General features: G+C 45.7%; 2 protein-coding genes across 3 annotated transcripts in view; one reads left to right on the top strand and one right to left on the bottom strand.

Annotated features, from left to right (window-relative positions):
* Positions 1–5,136, bottom strand: part of TRABD (TraB domain containing) — a 34,292-nt gene extending 29,156 nt beyond the window's left edge. Inside the window, exon 1 of one of the 2 annotated variants that reach the window (XM_083463738.1) lies at positions 4,779–5,136. The gene's annotated coding sequence lies outside the window, so the exon portion shown is untranslated. The remainder of the gene's footprint in view (positions 1–4,778) is intronic. The other variant, XM_083463739.1, reaches the window with a different exon arrangement.
* Positions 5,137–11,800: 6,664 nt separating this feature from the next.
* Positions 11,801–16,046, top strand: LOC310688120 (tetraspanin-7-like). Its single transcript, XM_083464251.1, has one exon. The coding sequence runs from the start codon at positions 13,546–13,548 to the stop codon at positions 14,281–14,283; it is 738 nt and encodes a 245-aa protein (XP_083320377.1). The 5' UTR covers positions 11,801–13,545; the 3' UTR covers positions 14,284–16,046.
* Positions 16,047–18,948: the final 2,902 nt, after the last annotated feature.

The following is an 18,948-nucleotide window of genomic DNA, read 5'->3' as shown; positions in this document are numbered from 1 at the left end:
GAGGATTGGAAGGCCCAGTCCAGAACAGTTCCACCACAGCTGTCTGATGGTACCACCACTCCCCCGTTCTACCCACCAAAAGTGCGGGTGAGTGGAAATATTGCTGGCAGGAACTTGGAAGCCCTGAAATGGAACATGGTGTACTGTCATTCTTTGATGGCGTAAGGCCTGAGCACTATAGCAGTTGAAGGAACAAGTAATGGGGCTAGGGATGTGGATATGCCACTCCTTCATGTCATACCAGGCTTTGAATTGCTCTGCTAATTTGTAGTGCACACATCAGATAAACGTCTGGCGTTCTGCATGATGGTGCAAGGAGAATATTGGCATTTATCTCATCTTGAGGACATTGGAGTACAGTGTGTGCTAGCGGCAGATAAAGGTGTGTTTCCTCATGGATCTGCCTTGAGTATTATAGAGTACAGTCATACCTCGGGTTGAAGTAGCTTCAGGTTAAGCATTTTCAGGTTGCGCTCCGCGGCGACCCGGAAGTAACTGAGTGTGTTACTTCCGGGTTTCGCCGCTCGCACATATGCTCAAAATGACATCACACATATATGCGGAAGTGGCAAAACGGGACCCGCGCAGTCGCGTGTTACGTTCTACTCAGGATGCGAACGGGGGCCCCCGGAACGGATTCCGTTCACATCCAGAGGTACCACTGTACATGTACTGTACCTGCTCATATGCAACACGTTAGTTAAAAGGCCTGCATAATTCACTGCAGTATATCATGAGTGACCTCCATGTGGCCTGCACGTCACACAGAGCCTAATACTACTTCCTGGAAGGTTAGGAAAATGAGCAAAGTAGAATTTACACTTTTCACAACCCTTAAGAATTTTAAGCATTCGCTTTAGATGCCTTTCACCCAATAACTTTATGTTGGCTCCTTGGAACTGGAGGCATAGAGTATTCTCTAGGGGATGGAACAGCTGGGCATGTTTCAACACAACAGCTTGCCAGGTCTCAGCTGGCAGACGAACCAAACTGACTATTCAGAAGCTACATATGTTGGGAGGCTGAATTTTTGCAAGCTCAACCGTCTCCTAAACTGGGCTGACCTGCACCTTGCCTTTGGGTGAGGCGATAAAGAGCAGCTTCTAGAACATGGTTTCCCCAAATTTGGGTCTCCAGCCATTTTTGGACTACAGTTCCCATCATCCCTGACCACTAGCTAGGGATGATGGGAGTTGTAGTCCAAAAACAGCTGGAGACCCAAGTTTGGGAAACCCTGTTCTAGACTATTCAGCACACCAAGGCTGACATCTAGGTCAGTTTCACTACAGTTGGCATGGTCACCTGAAAGCACCCTGAAGCCTTTGCCAACCTGGCACTCTCCAAATGTTTTGGACTACAACTCCCATCAGCCCCAGTCAGTTGTAGTCCACACTAAACGATCAAGTTCTTACAAATGTGGGGTGGGTATTATGTGGAACCTGCAGTAGCGCAAGTTCTGCAAATCTTAAGAGATTGGCATGTGTAGGGTAAGGCAAACTTGTAGGTCAACTGGTCCCAAATTGTTACGGCCTTATATAGTGATTTTTTGCCAACAAAGGTCCGTATAGTAAAAGCTATGGTTTTCCTAGTAGTGATGTATGGAAGTGAGAGCAGGACCATAAAGAAGGCTGATCGCCGAAGAATTGATGCTTTTGAATTATGGTGCTGGAAGAGACTCTTGAGAGTCCCATGGACTGTAAGAAGATCAAACCAATCCATTCTTAAGGAAATCAGCCCTGAGTGCTCACTGGAAGGACAGATCCTGAAGCTGAGGCTCCAATACTTTGGCCACCTCATGAGAAGAGAAGACTGCCTGGAAAAGACCCTGATGTTGGGAAAGATGGAGGGCACAAAGAGAAGGGGACGACAGAGGACGAGATGGTTGGATAGTGTTCTTGAAGCTACCAGCATGAGTTTGACCAAGCTGCGGGAGGCAGTGGAAGACAGGAGTGCCTGGTGTGCTCTGGTCCATGGGGTCACGGAGAGTCGGACATGACTAAACAACAACAACATACTGATAGTAACACCTTGAACTTGGCCCAGGAACAAATTCGCAACCAGTGCAAACTCTGACCACATGTGTTATATGCTGACTCCCTCCTATCGGCAATTGTGCTGCAACATTCTGCAATAACTGCATCAAGCACAAGGGATGCCCCATGCAGAGTGAACTGCAGTAATCCAGCCTTAAAGCAACCAATGCATGTGCTACTGTTGAACCAGTCACAGTTGGTCAAAGGCACTTGTAGCCACTGAGGCTACCTGAACCTCCAGTGACAGAAGCAACCCCCCTCCCAAACTGCAAACTTGTTCCTTCAGGGGGAGTGCAACCCCATCCAGGGTAGGCAAAGGACCAATTTCTCAGACACAGCAGCTACTCACCCACAGTGCCTCCTTCTTGCCAGGACTGAAGCTCAGCTTGTTTTTCTCCTCCATTTCCCCCCTGCGTCCAGGCAATGGCCCAGCGATTGTACAGCCTCTCCCGATTCAGATGTTATGGAGATATCAAGCTGAGTGTCATCAGTATACCGACAGCACCTTGCCCTGAAACTCCTAATGACGGTTTCACGTAGATATTAAATAGTACTGAAGATAAAGCACTACTCTCTGGACTCGGTCCTGAAGGTAGGATTGGAACCACCATAATACAATGCCCTCAGTTCCCCACAGCTGGTCCAGGAGGATGCCATGGTCAATGGTACCAAACGCTGCCAAGAGGTCAAGCAGCAGGAGCAAGGTTGCACTCCTTCTGTCCTGCTCTCATCCATCAGGGTGACCAAGGGTGACTCAGTTCCATGGACAGGCCTGAACCCTGGAATGGATCTAAATAATCTGTGTCCTCTAAGAACACCTGTAGCTGCCCCACCATGGTCCTCTCCACCACCTTCCCCAAACAGAGGGTATTGACAACTGGCCAATAGTCAAAGGGTCCAGAGCTGGTTTCTTTAGAAGGGGTCATACCACTGCCTCTTTCAATGTAGCAGGTACTACCCCTTCAAGCAGTGAAGTGTTAGCCAAACTCCTCACCCAACCATATGGTAACAACTTTTGCTGATTGCAAGGTATAAGAAAGCTTTTAGGCATAACACAGAGCAACTAAGTCAAAACTTAAGGCCACATGGAATTGCCTTCAATCCAACATAGGCTTCCCCAACCTAGTGCCCTCCAGATGTTTTGGACTTCCATCACCCCGACCATTGGTCATGCCGGCTGGGGCTGGTGGGAGTTGGGGTGCAAAACATGTCAGGAAGACTGATCCAGTGAGCCATTTTGAGTTTTGCTTAAATTGCAGGTTTCTGCAACAATTCTCAGTTACCTTACTGCTAAGATAATACAGTGGTAGCTTGGTTTAAGAACAGCTTAGTTTATGAACAACTTGGATTAAGAACGCTGCAAACTCAGAAGTAGGTGTTTCGGTTTGTGAACTTTGCCTTGGAAGCAGAACATGTTCCGCTTCCTGTTGAGTGTAAATTAAGTCCCCCGCTGCTATGGGAAAACGCGCCTTGGTTTAAGAACGCTTTGGTTTAAGAACGGACTTCCGGAACGGATTAAGTTTGTAAACCAAGGTACCACTGTACTACTATCCTATTTCACAAATGCCTCAATGTTTGCTCTTACAAAAAACCCAGTAAGAGATCGCACAAAATTTCCCCATTCTATTCCTCTAATAAACCGGATAGTTTTAGATGAATCAAGGCTGTATCATGACAATGGCGGGGCTCCTCCACAATTCCAGTATAAATTTATTTCCGAGACAAGCTGTCCACACTGCCTGTATGAGGCCAGATGTTCTCTGTAACACGACATTGGTTATGACACGAAGGGAAATTGACGTTTTCATTCCAAGTGGCCCGCTGAAACAATCTCTCCGGTTTTTGTTTGAAATCAACTGCATTTGCAAGGCAGCGTCATCACCAAGTAACACACGTGGCTGAGCAATAAGCTTTGCTCGCTAGAAGAATAGTTAGTACAGGACGACCTGCGATCTAATCAAACCATGCACATTGTTCTAAAATAAAAGCCCAGAAGCACTGTGTCCCCAGTTAATTAAGTTCCTCGGGCATGACATACCACCCTTCTAAGTCCCTGGAAAAATAATTTAAAAATAAAATAAAAAAATCGGAGGTGGTGGAGGAAGACACATATCCATCAGATGAGGCCGCATTTTCTCTGCTCTCGCCACAAGTATGACACATACTTTTCAAAGCAGCATTGTTACAGCTTCTGCCTTCGCTCGCACCAAAAAGCAGGCCCACCCAGGAAAGTTTGCGCGCTTTCCAAGGCAGCGAAAACTTAAACCTTTGGGGCGAATCTGCAACCTTTCAAAACAGCCTTACGAGGCAACACTTGCTAAGCTGGGGTGGGGCAAAAGAAAAAAAAGTTTAAAAAACGGACAGCATTTCAAACTCCCACCCCAAAATGAAAAAATGCAAACACACACACACAAAATCCCATTTGCTAGGAAATTCCCAAGAAGTAGGAGTTCCTCTTGCAAACTCCTACCCTTCCCCTCTTGATTCCTGGCCATTTTGAAGAAGGGAAGGGGAGAAAAAGAGAGGGAATGTTGTTGTTGCTGTTGCTGCTGCTGTTGTTGTCGCCTGACCCCCCTCGCAGCAGGACTTGTGTCGCGGTGGCACAGCGACAATGAGGCGCGCGCTCCTGGGCGCGCAAGGCGAGGCGAGACAGCCTGGTCTCCATCCCTGCGCGCGCCCACCCAGCGCAGGAAACGCCAAGGGTCTCTCTCCCTCCTCACCCCACACTTCGCCCCCCGGACTTACTTGGCAAGCCGAGCCCCCCTTCTCCGTGCAGGGTGCTTTCGGTAGGGGGGGGGAGGAAGCTACCAGCCCGAGCTTGGCTTCGGCGGCGGCGCTTGGAGAGCACCCCAACTCGCTCCAAGGAGACCCGAAAGGGAGGCGAGCCCTCCAGGTACTCGCGGCCACATTAGCCTGACAACATGTTGGTATTAGTCATTCATAGAGGGAGGGGAGGAAGGCGGAGAGGGAGGGAGTGGGGCGGGGGTGGTGGAGACACTTCCGCGGTGCATTCTGGGAGCTGTAGTTCGGCCTCGCTTCCTGCACCGGCCCCGAGGAGGCCAAGGGCGGAGGGAAGGAGAGCCGACTACATCTCCCAAAGTGCGCGGCGGGAAGCGCACGTGCCTTGCCTGTCTTGGAGTGAATGGGGCGGGGTGCTTTTTTAGATAGATAGATAGATAGATAGATAGATAGATAGATAGATAGATAGATAGATAGATAGATAGATAGATAGATAGATAGATGTGCCTCTGTTTCCCCTGTCGAACAAATAAATAAGTACAGGAACCAAGAGGGCAAAGAAAGAATGGCCACTGTAAGCAGATGAAAACGTTTGCAGTATTTTAATCTCACTTGCCACGTAACAAATACTATGGATAATATGCCAAATATAGATTCTGGGATAATGCGCATTTGTAAATATTGACAGTAGGACCCGTGGAGGGGATGGTGGGGAGGAGTCTTGAGATACAGAGACACCTCTATACGTACGGGTGTGCATTTGGATTGTTATAAGTTTATACTTGTGAAATCAAATAAAAATGATTTCAGAAAATGAATAAATAAATATATTTAGATTTGTAAAATCAAATTGTTGTTGTTTAGTTGTTTAGTCATGTCCGACTCTTCGTGACCCCATGGACCAGAGCACCCCAGGCACTCCTGTCTTCCATTGCCTCTTGCAGTTTGGTCAAACTCATGCTGGTAGCAATGATTAAAAATTAAAATAAGTAGAGGGGTAAGGGGTAAGTAAGGATGATGATAAACTCAGCCAGGAGCTTCCACAACTGGTGGTGCAAAGTTGCCCCAGAACTGCAGCGTTGGAGTGTTGGATTTTTCCATCTTTCCCAATTGCAACAAAAATGAGGGGTGCCAGAAAGCTGTAACGTGGCTTGGGCACTTGAAAGGTGCTTCGGTTAAATTAATGGGACTTAGTTTTGCTTGAGAAGTAAAATGTGTGTAAGACTGCATAGAAATCATTAAAAAATGATTGCCAAGTACTTGCAGTTATTATTGTTATTGTTATTTAGCATTTCCTGACATTTTCAGAAGGTAAAATTAAAATACGTTGGCTTTCCGAAAGCAGTTTATGTGCTTCATCATCAAACGTAAACTTACAAACTAAAAGTTGTCCAGTCATTAATAGTAATACTGTAATTCTACTATTTGTACCCTGCCCATTTAACTGGGTTGCCCCCTCTGGGCAGCTTCCAACATTTACAAAAGCATAATAAAACTTTAAAAAACTTTAAATTTTAAACATTAAAAAAATAGCAGGTTTGAATTCTTCACACCCAAAAACATATTTTTAACATCCCTCGCTGAAGAAATTTGCAAAAATTGTACGCTCCCCCAATGCCCCACAAACCTGTTCCAGTCTGATCCTTTGCGTCCTGTAATTCCAGCAGAGCTTGCTCCTGAGTAAGCACAGGTTGGATTGAGGCTTTCAATCAGCAGGCGGCAAGAGAGGGAAAGTTGCAGGGTGAGGGGTGTTTGTGTTTTAAGGCTTCAGCCTTTAAATAGGTATGGTTTTTATGGCTACCTGTCAGAATGGCAGCAACACTGGTCCACGATGAACCTCAGGAGGGAAGTCATTCCATAGGCGTAGGGCCACCACAGAGAAGACCCTTCTCACACTCCACCCCGGACCTCACTTGGCGTTGAGACTATAAGCAGGGTGTCCTTTGCTGATCTCAATACTTGCTCAGGTTGATACAGTACAAGGAGATTCTTTCAAATATTTGGACCCTAAATCATTTGGAGCTTTCTGTGTCACCTGAAACACCTTGAATAGGACTTGAAAGGCAAGTGGCAACCAGTACAATTCTTTCAAAACTGATGTTACAGGCGATCAGCCTGTGGTGCTTGTTAACACCTTGGCTGTTGTACCAGTTGTCATTTCCAAACTCTTTTCAGGGGTAGCCCCATGTAGAGTACATTACTATAGTCCAATCTGGAAGTTACCAAAATGTGGGTGCAGTATCCAGGAACAGCTGTAGTTGATGAGCTACAACTACTGACCACTGAGCCTTCATCAGCAACATTGGTAAAAGGTAAAGGACCCCTGGATGGTGAAGTCCAGTCAAAGGCAACTATGGGGTGTGGCACTCATCTCACTTTCAGGCTGAAGGAGCAGGCGTTTGTCCCCAGACAGCTTTCCGGGTCATGTGGCCAGCAGGACTAAACCACTTCTGGTGCAACGGAAACACCATGACGGAAACCAGAGCACACTGAAACACCGTTTACCTTCCCACCGCAGTGGTACCTATTTATCTACTTGCACTAGCATGCTTCCAAACTGCTAGGTTGGCAGGAGCTGGGACAGAGCAACAGGAGCTCACTCCGTTGTGGGGATTCAAACCGCTGACCTTCCGATCAGCAAGCCCAAGAGGCTCAGTGGTTTAGACCACGGTGCCACCCACATCCCACTGAGCCTCCACTGACAATGTTGACACCAGTAGTACCTCCAAACAACATACCTGCTCTTATTAAGATTGCCACACCATGGAGAACAGAATGTCCTACCAATTTCCTGATTTGAAAACTCACTGTCCACAGAACCTCCGTTTATCTGGATTTGGCTTCCGTTCATTGGTCTACATCCATTGGTTCAGAACCTGTACTGCCTCTCCTAACTCATCCAGGAGAACTCTGTCCTCTAAGCTGTCTCGGGCATGATTTACTCCCAAGAAGACCCATTTATCCTAAATAGCAGCCAATAAGGCAGACATGTTCATACTTTTTTTTAAAAAAAAGAATGTGATGAAATTCTGCAGGAAGCTCTTAGAAATATGAACTGATCAATACTTTTTTGGGGGGGATTTTCAATCATATTGACTTTTTAAATCACTTTTTAAAATTAAAAATTTGTAACTTTTAATTTTAAGGTAAGTCCCTCATATTTCATAGAGTTTGGATTTGATATCCCGCTTTATCACTACCCGAAGGAATCTCAAAGCAGCTAACATTCTCCTTTCCCTTCCTCCCCCAAAACAAACACTCTGTGAGGTGAGTGGGGCTGAGAGACTTCAGAGAAGTGTGACTAGCCCAAGGTCACCCAGCAGCTGCATGTGGAGGAGCGGAGACGCGAACCCGGTTCCCCAGATTACGAGACTACCGCTCTTAACCACTACACCACACTGCCATATCATATTAAAGCCCATGAAGTTCTGAAGAGATTGGTATTTTTACTTTTGAAATATCACAATTCTGGGCTGAGCTTTTAAGGCTTCTGTGTAGTCCAGCAAGGCCAAAATTGTCCGGTTTTTTGAAATTCCAGTTGGCCATTAATGCAGGACATACTCTTTTTAATGCTATCTTCTGGATAGCATCACAGTCAGTTGGAGACTGGGGAGCTTTTGGAGTATACAAAACTTTGCATGCTGTATTCTGCCTTGTTATATTTTTATGAAAGTGCGGGTTATAAATACTTTGAAAAATAAATAAGGGGGAAGAGATTCTTCCCAGGGTTCTGCTAGTAGCCACACGGAGAGGCCTAGCTGCCCAAAATGCAATTAAAGAGTCTCTAATTGTTTAGTGGATTAATTTCAGCTTTTCCATAGATGAAACAGCACATCTGTTTTCTCCTTTCCAGGTGTGACGCAGACCATTTTAACGTCCTTATGATTTTACATTTAAAACTTTAATAACCTGAAATTTGGCATCCAGTAGCAGGAAAACCCGTCACAGGAGAGACACAAAACCCAAACAGAAACTATATTTACTTATTTCCATTTCATAGACAGGCACGCTGAAAATACAGGCTGGCTTTGAGAGGCAAATGGTTTATCTTAAATGAGTCACTAGAGGGAGCTTACATCTCCTTTTTAGTGATATGCAGACATAGCATACCTGAATACATTTAATCCTGTGGGCTAACAGCCTAAAATGCTTCCATATATCATTATTATCTTCACCAAGGCCTCCAGAGAACAATATGATCCTTAGCAATGTACGCGGCAGGTAGATAATACAACATTGTGCCCAGCCTTCCCCATTCTGCAAGGCTAAAAAAATAATGGTTTGTCTGACATCAGATTCCCCCCCCCCGCCCCCCAGTATGGAATCATGGATTTATTAATGTGTGTTTTGAGGAAAGCAACACCTACTTCAGTTCTAAGCATTGTGTCTGGTATACTACATAGGACTCCCAAGTTGGAGAATTTGTTTTGGATTAGATCCAGTTCATCTCTACTAGAGCTACGGTACCCCAGATTGATGCACCACACATTTCTGTAATAACAGAGTGCCATTTGCATGCTAATTGGAACATTATAATATTTCCCAGGGGGAATCCAACAAGTATTGGATCCAGTGGCCCTTTCCCCCAACAGGATTTAAATGCACAATAATCTGCGTTTTTCCCCCATCGCACCACTGGTAGTACTAAAAAAAAAAAAAAAAAGAAGAAATGAAATACCTGGACTTTTTTCAAAGCTCCCTGGAAAAAACTCAGCAATCAGTATTTGAGATCAGCAGTTTGTACTATTCATAGTGAAGGCAAGAAATGTGTGTGGCTTAATGATTTACAGGTAATCGTTGCTTTAACCCCCCAATTAAAATGTATTTCGCACTCCCCGGTTCCAAGCTGTGGCGTTCCATAGGTAGCATTACAAGGTCTGATGTAAGTTTGCATGAGCACCGGAGACTTGTTTTATTATCAGAAAAAGGCAGACAGAACATAGGGATGGCAAATAGCACAGAGCAGCCTACATTAGGGGAAAAGCACTGAGCTAGCCTATGGACTTTGTACTGAAAGGAAGATGGAAGAGCCTTCTCCTTTCTGGGAAAAGCCATGCCATGATGGCAGTGTTGCCATGTGAAGACTTCAGTCCGTAACATTTATGGTCAGGTATAACAGATGGATAATAGATGAGTGCCGCAACCCCAGAGTCGGCAACGACTGGTCCTAATGGTCAGGGGTCCCTTTACCTTTACTATAATAGATGGATCTATTATTTTACGGATATTTCACCTTTCGTTCATCATGGAACCCAAGAAAACATGCAGGTGGTCTGCTGGTGACTGTGCTTGAAGGCACTGACATGCCCTCCATTAAGAAGCTTGGGATTCTCCCCACAGATCTTGATAGCAGCAGGATATGAGAGAGCCAGAAGTCAAGTGCTCCAACACATTAGAGACATAGAGCTGCAATGTCACATGGGCAAAATGGATAAATATGCCACAATTAGAGACTTTGGAAGAGGGTTCTCACCCGCAAATTATCTGGCTGATTTACAGATATCTAAGTACAGACACTCCTTTACCCTGGCCAGATTTAACGTTTTGCCCTCTGCCCTGTTGCTAGGCAGATATGAGGGCAAACCATATGCGTCACATGTTTGCCCATGTGGCTCATCGGAAGTGGAAACAAGTATGCATGTATTGCTACACTGTAGTTACTACGAGGATCTACGCCTGACCTTTATTGCCCCAGTTCTACAAAAGCATAAAAATGAACCAGAACTCCAACGTATGAGAGCCTTGATAGAAGATAAGGTTCCTGAAATTACGATCAATGTGGCCAAATTTTGTGTAGCCGCTATTAGGCGTAGAAAACAAGAGCTTTCCTATGTCAATATGCAGACGAAGGCAAATACTTAATTGTATGCATGTTGTCTAATTTTAAATTGCTGTTTTGGCCTAATCTGTATTGAAATTGTCCTTTGTTTTTTCCGGTGCTATGCTTCGCTGACTAGTTGTACGAGTTAATCTGGTCTGTGACCGTTTAATAAAATTTGATTTGACATGCCCTCCAACATTTCTCCAATGAAAATAAGGACAACCTATTCAATAATAATGGACGCGGGTGGCGCTGTGGGTTAAACCACAGAGCCTAGGGCTTGCCGATCAGAAGGTTGGCGGTTCGAATCCCCGCAGCAGGGTGAGCTCCCATTGCTCGATCCTTGCTCCTGCCAACCTAGCAGTTTGAAAGCACAAAGTGCAAGTAGATAAATAGGTACTGCTCTGGCGGGAAGGTAAACGGTGTTTCCGTGTGCTGCTCTGGTTCACCAGAAGCGGCTTAGTCATGCTGGCCACATGACCTGGAAACTGTACGCCGGCTCCCTCGGCCAATAAAGCGAGATGAGTGCTGCAACCCCAGAGTCATCTGCGACTGGACCTAATGGTCAGGGGTCCCTTTACCTTTCATTCAATAATAATAATAATTTCCTTGGTTCAGGGGCCACATTACTCCATACCCTCCTATATTTCTCTGATGAAAATAGGGACCTCCTAAGGAAAAGCAGGGGCGTGGGTGGCACTGTGGGTTAAACAACAGAGCCTAGGACTTGCAGATCAGAAGGTTGGCAGTTTGAATCCCCGCAACGGGGTGCGCTCCCGTTGCTCGGTCCCTGCTCCTGCCAACCTAGCAGTTTGAAAGCACGTCAAAGTGTAAGTAGATAAATAGGTATCACTCCAGCAGGAAGGTAAACAGCGTTTCCGTGTGCTGCTCTGGTTCACCAGAAGCAGCTTAGTCATGCTGGCCACATGACCCGGAAGCTGTACACCGGCTCCCTCGGCCAATAAAGCAAGATGAGCGCCACAACCCCAGAGTCGGCCACCACTGGACCTAATGATTAGTAGTCCCTTTACCCTTTTAAGGAAAAGCAGGACATTCCAGGATCAAAGCAGAAACCGGGACAGCTTCTGTAAGTCCGGGACTGTCCCTGTAAAATAGGGACACTTGGAGGGTCTGCACTGACCAGACCCAGACCTGCTGAGGTTCAACAAGGTGGTGGTCTCATACGGTCTTTCTTTGTTGGGCCTTATGTTCCAATTAGCATGCTGCTTTTTCCCCCCTTTTCCTTTTTTTGCAGCCTCTCTGAAGAAACAAATAAAAGCAAATCATGATTTTTCCTTGAGCTCCAGGGCAACTGCATAATCATGAGTATATTTTTTGGAGGGAAACTCAACAGATATTGGATAACGGGTGTGGAATGAAATAAAAGATTCCTTTTTTGTGTGAGGGTTCTTAAAATTACTCTCCGGTGCCCATCTCTGTATGTCGATACATAAATGGTGACCAGGAAACATTTGCTGTTTGGGTGAATGCAATCTGGGACACCGATATCTTGCGTCCAGGACTAATCTTGCCCTGCCAGCTGCAAAACCCTTTCATTTTATAGCTTGCAACTCCCAAGAAAAGAGCAAGTGATAGATCTGTTATACAGCCCTGTACTCACCACGCCATAAATCTATCAAAGGGAAAGCTAAACAGTCTATTTATTTCACCCTCCTGGAAAGCCGTACTACTTGCTATGCATGAATGGTGGCAGAGCGGCGAAGAAAGGTGGGTGCTTAGAACAGGGATCCTTGTTATCTCAGTGCAGTAACCTGATTTTTCTGACGTACCTACCCCCCCCCCCTTAGATTAGTGTATGAAATAGTGTAGACTCTGGGAATGGCTGGTTGCAAGACTCTCATTCATCTCCATAATACAGCACAGGAGTCACCAGATGTTCTGTATCCGTAAGTATACGGTAGCTCCATGGAATTTACATTACGGAGCAAAACAGCTGTGCAATATTCTTCCTTCTTCTTTATTTACAATTCACTCTGACAGTCTTTACCTACGTCTGAAAGTTATCAGCACAGTCTATGGCAAGATGCAACATTCCCCCTTTCAGGAATGGGGAAATCTGTTAACATGAGTGTTTCACCACCGGTTGGGATGCACCGGGAAATCTTGCGATCTTCAGCTTTGGCTAAAAAGGAGGTATGTAACATTTATATGTTATCTCTTGAGAGGGGAAGGATCAAAGCTGAAGAGCTACCTGCCTGCTTTGCAGGAAAACGAGCTCCCCGTTGCTGAGGCTGATTTTCCTCTGTGGCAGCTGAATGAAAAGCAATCTCTGAGCTACAAAAGCTTGCGTGAATTGGGGAACCAGAGCCCATGACGGACAAATTAGCAGCTGACATACCAAGGCGGAGCGTGCAACTGTAGAGGCAAGGACAGGAGTGTCTGGAGTGATTGAGAGACAGTTCTGGCAGGAGGCAGTCCTTCTCTCTTCTGGGGTGTCAAAAGCTGCTTTTACTACAACCAGGACAGCAATTTGACCGGAGAGCCTGTCCAACTGGTTTGTGCTGTGCAATCTTCTTTGCATTCTGCGGAATAGGGAGAAAGAGACTGGTATCCTGAGTTCTGACCAGGTGAAGGAGGCAGAGATTTCTGAACATTCCTCTCCGTGAGAGCTGCTCTAGGATCCCTGCAACAACCTCCGCTGGTTGTGAAGCTGCTGAACCCCAAAACAACACCATCCCAGTTCCATTGTCTGGCAAGAGCATGCATTCAGCATTTCATACTTGGGGTCCCGAGTGAAGGTGTTCACCATTGCCCAGCTTGCAAGGTGGAGGAGATTAACCAAAACTTCAAGGAAATATCATCTAAAGGTGGCATCACAGAGCATCAGTCAGCTTCAAGGAGCATCAGTCGGCAGGACCAGGTGCCACTTCCTTCCTCCATACCGGTTATAAGCACCTAGGAGATTTTATCAACCGTCGCCAGAAAGGTACCATGGCTGTGCTCAAGCTTTTCCTCATGGCTTTCAGCTTTGTCTTCTGGGCAGCGGGGCTCACCATGGTTACCCTTGGCATTTGGGCCAAGATTTCCCTGGGCACCTACTTGGTGCTCTCCACCAACCAATACCCAAACACCTCCTTCATTTTGTTGGCGACCGGCGCAGCTGTCATCGTGTGGGGCTTCCTGGGCTGCTTCAGCGCCGCCACCGAACACCGATGCCTGCTGCGCACTTATGGGAGCTTTCAGCTGGCGGTGCTGGCTGCCGGCTTAGTGGCGGGCCTCTCCAGCTTGCTCTACCGCAAGGCTATCACCGAAGGCTTCCAGAACGGCCTCCGCGAAGCCATACACTCCTACGCAGAGGACGAGGAGAAGGCCGAGGCTCTGGATTCCGTCCAGCGCACCTTGGACTGCTGCGGGGTGGAAAGTTACCGCGACTGGTTTTCCTCGCCGTGGTCTATGGAGCAACAGCCACCCAACGGTTCCGTGCCCGCCAGCTGCTGCAGGGCACGCAAAAGCTGCCTGCACAGCCCTCTCCCTTTCGGCGCCCGGGGAATTTACCACGACGGGTGCTACAGCAAGGTCTACAATTTCGTCAGCGGCAACATGTTCTACATTGCCACGGCGGCCCTTGGGCTGGCACTCATGCAGGTGGTGGGCATCATCCTGGCTTGCCTGCTGGCTGCTCGGGTCCCGCCCCACGCTCAGCCACCCGGAGGCACCATCCCACACTGAATATGGCTCGCAGCTCACTCGGACGCAGCACTGAGACTGTGGAAGGTACTGTAGCCCCACCACAAACCCTCCAACCACACTCTCTGCATGCATTGCCACGACACCTCAATGATCTCCCCCCCCAAAAAATTTATTTGATTAAATTTCCAGAAATCCCACATACAATCCCAATACAGTGGTACCTCTGGTTGCAAAGCGCCGTATCTGCGCAGGTGCGCGGCGCGATTTAGCACTTCTGCGCATGTGCGAGCGGTGAAACCCGGAAGTAACCCTTTCCAGTACTTCCGGGTCACCGCGGGACGCAACCTGAAAAAACGTATCATGAAGCAAACGTAACATGAGGTATGACTGTACATTAAAAAACCCCAACTTCTATATTATTGACTTCCCATCCCATTGTCCATGATGTTTTCCTTGTCCCCCCTGCTTTGCTGCATCCTGTCTCCCCCCCTTTTTTATAATCATAACACAAGAGTCTCTAATTCTTTCTGTTGCTCATCATCTTAATCCTGCTCACGGATTCTTCATATTTTCATATTTCTTCAAATAATCCGAAAAGGGCTTCCATTCTTCAAAAAAGACAAGCATCATTAAATTCTCTTATTTTAGCTGTTAGCTTTGCTGGATCTACGTGGTCCCTAGCTTTGCTTATCCATTCTTCTTTAGTGGGAACGTCTTTGTTTTCCCATTTCTGAGCATAAAGGATCCTAGCTGCTGTGGTTGCATACATAAACAAATTAACCATCTTTCTGGCACGGCACCTCATTATCTTTGCATTTGGTTCCCCCTGTAACCCCCTCCTAATTCTCCTTCTACCTACCATCAGTGACACTGTGCCTGGCTAAATCTCCCCATTTCATCTCTCTCTTTTTCTGCAAGATGGACCAATTCCTAATTTTGTTCCTGAAATATTTCTCCACCCACCCACACTGAACCCCTTCAATGCCTTCAGAGGACACAAATGGCAGCAACTGCTTTCATTCTGCCCAACTTTATTTTGTCCACTTTACAAATCTGCTCTCAGCTTTGGTGCTTCTTTATATACAATGGTGGGAAGAAAAGCAAACTCTGAAATTCTCCTTGGCCCAAGACATTTGCCATAAAGTTTCACCGTGTTTTGACTCATGGAAGAAAAATGGGAGAGAATGGATCAAACATCGAGGGGAAGACAGAGATCTGAACAGTTACTGATGGGAAGAAAGCAGGAGAATGGCCTTTGTTACTTTCCTTTGGGAGGGCCAAGGAAAATTGAAGGTCAGAAAGGAAGAGAACTCTTGGCAATGAAGGGCGGAGAGGGCAGAACTTTGAGCTCTCTGTTATTCAATCACCCAAGACCGGATGAGGTGAGATGCATTTCTTTTGCAATGTAAAATGGTGTTGATGTTTTCTGAAAGGGGCTTATCTTAGAAAAATAATAGTCAAGTCCAATTTTCAGAGGGTGAAAATAATCTCAAAGGGCCCTTTGTGTATTCCTAATATGATAGAAAAGTTAATTCCTGGCAAAATACATGCCAATCCCGGTGGCCAATGGGCTGTGTTTCTCTCCAAACTGCAGCCAGGAAAACTTGCCTTGAATGCAAAGCATTCTAAACCTTTGGAGCCGCTGTGTGTTGTGTTGTTTTTGTATATGATGCCCCCTCCACACACACCTGTAGTGTTCTGCATCTTTGTGTTGTTCTAGTGAAAACCATAGAGTCATCATCAGAATGACGCACAGTTGCAGATATACTGATTTTTTAAAAACAATTTTTTCCATAGGTGTGCTTGATAATCATCCAGTGGTAATCATCCACTTGCAACAAAATATTGTTTTAAGTTGAATTGTATTTCAGCCCAATGAGAAAAATGCTGTTGATTTTAATCTGGAAAAGATGAAGAGTGGCTTTTTGTAAATCAAATCCATAAAACAAGAATTTTTAAAGTTGGCTGGCTGGGAGATGGGAATGCTACGTAGAAGATACTTCAGAATTTCTAACCATGAGAGATTTGGATCCCCCCCCCCCCCCGTTAATCTTATCATTTATTCTACTATCACACAGCCACTTTTCCATCAGATGAGCTATCATATAAAATCTGCAGGCTGGAAGAAAGAAGTGGTGCTATTATCATATTTATAGTTTTGTTGGCTGATATAGTGTACGAGAGTCAATAGCTGCATGCTCATCTTTCTATTTGATAAGCCTGGGGGGCCAGAGAAGAGGTTTTCCATGGGATGCTTGGATAAACGGTTTAAGCGTCAAAGCCCTTTGGCAAGTCTTAGACCAGTGGTGTCCAAACTTTTTTCAAAGAGGGCCAGATTTGATGAAGTGAAGGGCCGTGAGGGCTGACCAAAGTTGTTAACCTTTTTTTAGGATTAAAGTTGTTGAGCTTCTTTTTTTAAGATTGAAGAATTTTACCCCGGGAAATAAACTGCCACAAGGGCCGGATTAAACAGGCGGCCGCCTGGATTACGCCCCTGAAACAGACTTTGGACATCCCTGTCTTAGACTCTTCACATGTAAACTAAGACAAAACCCTTTCTGCCTGTTCAGCAAGCCAGTACTCTTGGATTGAAAAGAGCAGGGGTCAGCAAACTTACCGCGCCTCGGGCCAGTGTCTCCAGCGCCAATCACATGGCGGGCCGGAGGGTGGAGGAGAGCATGCCCATAAGCGTACGCACACGCTATTTCCGGCGCACTTCTGGGTCAGAGGAGCACCAGAAATAGTTTGTGCGCATGTGCACGGGCCTCCTACGACCCGGATGTGCACCGGAAATAATGCTTGCGCATGCGCAAATAACACTTGTGCATGTGCATAAGCTATTTCCGGTGCTCCTCCGACCCGGAAGTGGGCAGCCGTGCAGCGCCGGTAAGAGTGGGAGGCGGCAGCGGGTGGTGGGGGTCATCGCAGGCCGGATAAACGAGTCCCTCAGGCCTTATCCAGCCCACGGGCCTTAGTTTGGGGAGCCCTGGACAAGAGGTTAATCGACTTGAGCTTGAAGGGGGAGCTTTAGGAAAGGAAAAAAAGATATCCAGTTCTGCAAAGGAGCCAAGCCACACAAGCCAATGGCATTTGATAAAGGTTCAGGCAACATGCTTAAGTGCAGATTGTTAAGGGTGCTGGGAATTGTAGCTCAGCGAGGGGCAAACTACAGTTCTCGGGATTCTTTGGGGAAAGCTATGTACTTCAAATGTATGGTATGTATACAGCCTAAGTCCCAGGGTTTTTTGAGTAGGCACGTACAGGATTGTAGTGTGCAGAATACTGCAGTTTGTGCATTGTTGGAATGAAATGTGCTAAGTCCAATCAGGAATAGGGATCTGTAGCCTTTCGGTTCCCTGGGGCAATTTAAAAGTAGCAGGAAAATAATTCAGACTGTCTAATGCCAATTGCCAGCTTTGATAACTGACGATTGAGTAAGCTGTTCTTTGAATAAATTGATGCATCTATGGGAAATTTGAATAATGCCATTTGTCGGTTTTGATAACTGACGATTAAATAAATTGTCATTTCAATAAACTGATGCATCTACGGGAAATTTAAATAAATTGATGTATCTACTTCACCAGTTTCACTTTGAAACTGTACGATGAAACTCATAGCAATGGACCCTCACCTTGCCCTGGAGAAGAAATATTTTCGGAGACAGTTCTGACTGAACGATTAAACGCCCTTTAAAAAAAAAAAAGATAAATCCCTACATATAAATGATTATGTGTTGTGTCTGGCTAAGGCATACCCAATAGACTCACTGACATCAATGGGCTTAAAGTTAGTCATGGCTGACTTTATTTACTGGGTTTACTCTGAGTATGACATAGTCAGATACAACTCTATAATATGATACGTGAGATATGTCATCATTCCCAAATAATGCTTTGCTAAGGAACTTGTAGGGGAATCACATTGCTCTAGAAATAGACCAAAGAAGTCATTTCAATTGCTTTCTCTCCATAAAATGCCCATTTTCTACCTAAATTATATCTCAGGTTATAACTTAAATGTTTTTCTGACAATGCAGTCCTATGCATGCTGTCTTTGGAGTAAGCCCAGAGTTTATGGGGCTTATTTCCGGATAAGTGCACACAGGATTACAACCTGAGCAAGCCCTATACGCCAGTTGAACCTGAAAAATTATTGAATTGTTAGCACTAATGCAGCAACTATTCCTTCTTCAAATTCCTATGGCTCTTACATACCGTACATTATTTCAAAATGTGATTCACATGTGTAAGCACTTTGCAAATAATTTGTCCCTATTCTTTCTTGTGTGACATCTAATATTTTATCTATTAGTACGCCAGACAGGAGCAGACATTATCACAGTTTCCATAGACAAATTTAGGATTTAGAAGTCCACTTACTGTACTAGAATAAAAAGATCTGTCTTCCTGTCAGTTTTCTGTTCTCAAAGTGTTCCCTATTATGTCTTCTGAGCCCATCAGAGCCCAATAACACTTTTGCTGTCCTCCATGTTCCCTGTGATGAAGTACCCATTATAGTAATTTGTCTCATGGAAGCTCTCTGGGAGCCAATTTGACGTTATTGGCTGCCATCTCAAAGACTTCAAGTATACAAATTCTCCGTAGCTGAATCTCAAAAGATAAACCTGTGTGCGGGAGGGAGCCATTTGCAAAGATTGGTCTTTCCTTTTCCATAGCTGATTATGGGATCATTCCAGAGATG

The sequence above is a fragment of the Podarcis liolepis genome, assembly GCF_965112155.1.
Source record: "Podarcis liolepis genome assembly, chromosome: 10".
Taxonomy (NCBI): domain Eukaryota; kingdom Metazoa; phylum Chordata; class Lepidosauria; order Squamata; family Lacertidae; genus Podarcis; species Podarcis liolepis.
This window is presented reverse-complemented; position numbering and strand designations above follow the sequence as displayed.

Bases quoted from the DNA above. Each gene is read 5' to 3' on its own strand.
- LOC310688120 (XM_083464251.1), top strand. From the start codon at position 13,546: ATGGCTGTGCTCAAGCTTTTCCTCATGGCTTTCAGCTTTGTCTTCTGG.